This window comes from Otolemur garnettii, unplaced genomic scaffold, assembly GCF_000181295.1.
Source record: "Otolemur garnettii isolate 467f Iridium unplaced genomic scaffold, OtoGar3 scaffold00100, whole genome shotgun sequence".
NCBI classification, from domain to species: Eukaryota; Metazoa; Chordata; class Mammalia; order Primates; family Galagidae; genus Otolemur; species Otolemur garnettii.
Window position 1 is genome coordinate 2919130 of NW_003852495.1, and position 4690 is coordinate 2923819.

General features: G+C 36.9%; 1 protein-coding gene across 1 annotated transcript in view; it reads right to left on the minus strand.

The window, feature by feature from the left end:
* DNAH7 (dynein axonemal heavy chain 7) overlaps window positions 1-4690 on the minus strand; it is a 272843-nt gene that overhangs the window by 158800 nt on the left and 109353 nt on the right. Inside the window, exons 25-26 of the mRNA XM_003796072.2 lie at window positions 3816-3918; window positions 3569-3696 (exon numbers count right to left, since the gene is read on the minus strand). Of these exons, the coding sequence (XP_003796120.1) occupies window positions 3569-3696; window positions 3816-3918 (231 nt within the window). The remainder of the gene's footprint in view (window positions 1-3568; window positions 3697-3815; window positions 3919-4690) is intronic.

Below are 4690 nucleotides of genomic sequence, written 5' to 3' on the forward strand. Positions count from 1 at the left end.
TCATAGAAGAAAAGAGTGGTAAGTAGAGGCTGGAAAAAGAAAGGGGTGAATAGGGAGAAGTTGGCTAACAGATACAAAAGTACAGCTACACAAGAAAGTCCCAGTGTTCTATAGCACTGGCAGGTGACTATGGTTAACAATAACTTATTCTATATTTTTAAATAGCTAAAAGAGAAGATTTTGTATGTTCCCAATACAAAGAAATGATAAATACTTGAGGAAGTAGGTATGCTAATTACTCTGGTATGATCACTTCACATTGTATACATCTGTCAAAATCTCACTCTGTACCCATAAATATATGCAATTATGATGTGTCAATAAAATGATTTAAAAGGCAAAACAATGTAAGAGATTAGGAAATTCAAAAAATAAAAGGAACTACATATTGATGCCAAAAAATCAAGCAATAATTTCTTACCATTTGTTTCTAAGGAACTGGCAATAGATTTCATAAACATTTTAATCTGCTCATGAATCAGCTTGATTTTAGCTGATTGAAATGGAAGATTAAGGATCTGCTTTTTCCCCTCAATAGCTACGAGGGTGTTTTTTATCCTATGTATCAGGTAATTAGTTTGGGGACATTAGGAGACCTAAGACATGCCTATTTTACCATGACATCTAACACTTAACTAGTCTGAAATGATCATTCAGTATTGATTCTTCAAAGTAGTTTCAATCTAAAATATAGCTTATCTAAAGTGGAAATGTTTTTAAGAAATTGCTCTATTATGTGGGTTTTGTCTAAAAGTAACAGGATGTCTACACAGAACTCTTTCTGTATGATATGATACATAACACTTACCAAAATCCTTGTGATCTGTCCACTGTGCAAACTTTACACACAAAATGTGCTCAACCCTTGAACCTTCTCATCTACTTATAGATCACAACATATTAGAGAGAGTAAGGAAGAAAGGAGGATTTGTAAAAATAGATCCTTGGATGAAAGCTATCCTGTGAGTCCCTGCAATCCCCCTCACTACCCCTAGGTTCAATGAGAGCTTGGTAGGCATCCCTACACTGGGGGAGTACGAATCAGTGCCTGGCTCCTGTCTGAGAAAGCAAAAGCAGCCTGTAAAGGCAGGACTAATGCCCACAATACTTGGGTCAGAGGATGCATGAGCTGTACATGATACAGAAAAGGGCCCAGCTGGAGCCATTTTAAGTCTTAACCCTGCATCCCTCCTGACGGAGTGAGAATGCTCCAACGGTGAGGTTTATGGGGAATAAACCAGAGAGCCAAAGAGAAGGGAATGACAACTGGAGAGATGGAATCAATTACTTACGTCGTGGGAGTTATTAGTAGAGAGACCTAACATGGGAGTCCAGGAGGAAGCCAGGGATGTGCACATGGCAGGATTTAGCTATAACCTCTGCCAGGCCTGGGACTTCACTCAGAAGGTCCTATCTGAACTAGACGTATATTCAGTGGTTCACTGCTGTTATGTGAGAGTAAAAGATGCAAGTATGAATTTGTCAGGCAGGAAAGTGGTGGTTTAGCAAAACACTCATAGAGAAAACAGCATGTGGAAAGGCCTGAGATGTTCAGAGGTTTGTGAGGCCCAGCGTAACAGACATACGGGGAAATGGGGGGACTAATGCCAAGGCTTTCATGGATTGTACTAAGAAATTTGAATTTTATTCTATAGGTAAAAGGAGTCTAGTAGTTTTTTAATGCTGGAAATTATATGGTTAGAATTCTTTTGATAGATAACACTGGTAGCACCACAATGGGGAATTCATTATAATGAATTTCAGCAGGGAAGAGATTGGTGGTGAGCGAGCTGTTCCAATAAGACACGCAGGAGAAGAGGAAGTGGGGTGGCAGCAAGGTGTGGTGGTGGGACCAGACAGGTGCAGCAGGGATTACAGGACTTTTGTGAAATAGGAACCCAGGGAACTGATGACTGACTGGGTGAAGAAGAGAGAGGTTTCAAGGATGCTTCTGAAGATGGGTAATGATAATTTCTGGGAACCATCAGAATTTTCCTGTTTAGAAATACATAACTCTTTCATTTCAGACTTGTTAGGTATTTCCACATATACTTAAAAACAGATGTCCTGTAGCAGCCCTAACTAAGAAGATTGCACAATAGGAGGGACAAAAAAGCTAGAAAATTTGAGAATAGCTTCTGGTCTAACATACATACAAAATAAATAACCCCAAGAACCACCAGATGAATATTTTACCACTGTTTCAACACGTACTGCAAATAAAACTGAAAAAGTCTGCCTAGGGCACTAAGGGATTCTACTAGCTATGGTTTCTAGCTTTTTATGATAAGCTACTCACGGTGTTTGCTTTTCCTGCCTTTACAATTATTTATATATTCTATTCATACTGATCCTGCTGACTAAAAGAATAATATAAGTTAACAACAAAAAAAAGCTTTCCAAAAGAAAATCCCAATGAAAAGTGGCAAAATGCTTCTTAGGTAAATGAGGATTTTCCAGTTTTCACTTGTTAATCATGCCTTCCTTCATAAGGTGAAGTACTAAAACTATTGATCTGACATATAGATGAAATGAAATGGAAATGGAGAATGCTTTGTACAAAATGGAAATACAAAAATACTTGTCAGCAATTAGTCATTTTGGTGGAAAAGAAAAATTGCTCATTCAGTGAGAGAAGCTGTCAGCCTAAGTGACAGGTGGCAGTGCAGGATTCAGTTAGAAGACACGGCTGGATCCACAGTCACCCCTGCATCGCTCTTCAACATCATTTTCTACGCACATACCATAAATCGCAGTTCATCAGAAAAGAATATAAAATGGCTAACAATGATATGGGGAAATGCCATGTTTTACTAATAATCAAAGAGGTTAATTTTTAAAGTGAAGATCTGGTCAATGCAATAGGAAAATGTTTTGTTCATTTTTGCAAATAATATTAGAGAACTGAGAATTGTTATGGGATGTAAATTGTTTCAACCTGTCTGAGAAGACAATTTTGCAACACTGCTCTTGGTTCCGGGACTCTACCTAAAGAAATGCTTTACACTAGAGAAAAATACTTTAGCAAAAACTGCCCATTGTGATATTATTTATAATGTAAGTAAAAGCAAATGTCCAACGGGAAGATAAGGTTCTGTAAATTTATTTACAGTTTGAATTATGATTATAAAAATGAGAACATTCTCATGTTATGATATTAACTAAAAAAAAAACTTGCATGCTCAATTATCTGATTCCAACACTGTAAAAAAATATTTAGAATTGGAGGTGGGACACAATATACATGGAATAAGTAGTAGAATGGATACCTTTTTATTAATATTTTTAAGTATTTTCTATATTTTATAATTAGCACTATTTTAAAAATACACATTTTGGAAATTGTACCTGATATGCCTATTTACTTTCTAAAGACACTCAAAAGCCTTCAAAATTATTTCCTAAAATAGTTTTCTAAAATACAGTAACGACTAAAAACAAATATTTTCCATAACATTCAAGGATAGCATATTCTCCGTAACATTCAAAGATAGCATATTCATTCTTTTCCTATATTAACTTTGTAAATTGTGGAAAGAAATAGATGTTATAATTGCTCTCTCCATACCTTCAAATTATCTGGCAGTTCTGACCTCCCAGCGTACCCAGGGTTCATTGTGATGAAGACAGCACATGTAGGGTCAAGTTTTAGTTCAGTTCCTTCAAATACTAGTAGCTCAGCACCTGCATTAATACCTGTGAGTAATCAGGAATGAAATGACTTAGCAAAACCACATGTAAATGTGACTTGTGCCATTTGTTCCTCTTCTATTTCTCTTATTTTTACATAATGTGAAGACAGGCTAGCCCATTACCTCTTTGGATAGTAAGGATTTGTTGAGCAACCACAGATAGTACCTCCAAATCAATTCTGTTAAACTCATCGAAGCAAGCCCAGGCTCCACAAGATAACAGTCCCTGGGAGAAAAGAATAATGAAAATTTCAACTTTATCGGATTGAATATTGCATTGAAATGTTACATTTTCACCCAATCTTTTCAAGGATTTAATATCCTATCAAGGAAATTGCTTATTCACTTTTATCTTTAAAGACAGCTTATTTTTCATTAACAATTCATTATTCTGCAGGAATAAAGAGTTTGATCAATTGGAAAATCTTCCAATTGATTTTTTTATACTTCTTGTATTTTTTTAGCATTGAGACAGATATAAACCTATCATTTCAAAGTTTTTCTTGCTTTGTATTTCCAGGCCGATTTTATTTGCTTTTTCCATGTGGATGTTATAGAATGAATTACAATAATCCTCTAAATAAGATTATTTTGGTTGCCAGTGAGATTGCTTTGTGGTTAGAGCACCTTAATAATTAACTATCATAGACCATGCATGGTGGCTCACACCTGTAATCCTAGCACTCTTGGAGGCATAGGCAGGAGGATTGCTAGAGCTCAGGAATTTGAGACCAGCCTGAGTATAAGTGAGACCCCTCTCTCTACTAAAAATAGAAAAAAATAGCCAGGAGCTAATGGCAGGAGCCATTAGTTGTGGCAAGAGCCTATAGTCCAGCTAGGTGCCTGTGGCTCAAGTGGCTAAGGCACCAGCCACATATACCTAAGGTGGCGGGTTCGAATCCATCCCTCTATACCCAGACTACAGTGCAATGGCATCATCCTACCTCACTGAAGCCTCAAACTCCTGGGCTCAAGCAATCCTCCTGCCTTAGCCTGGC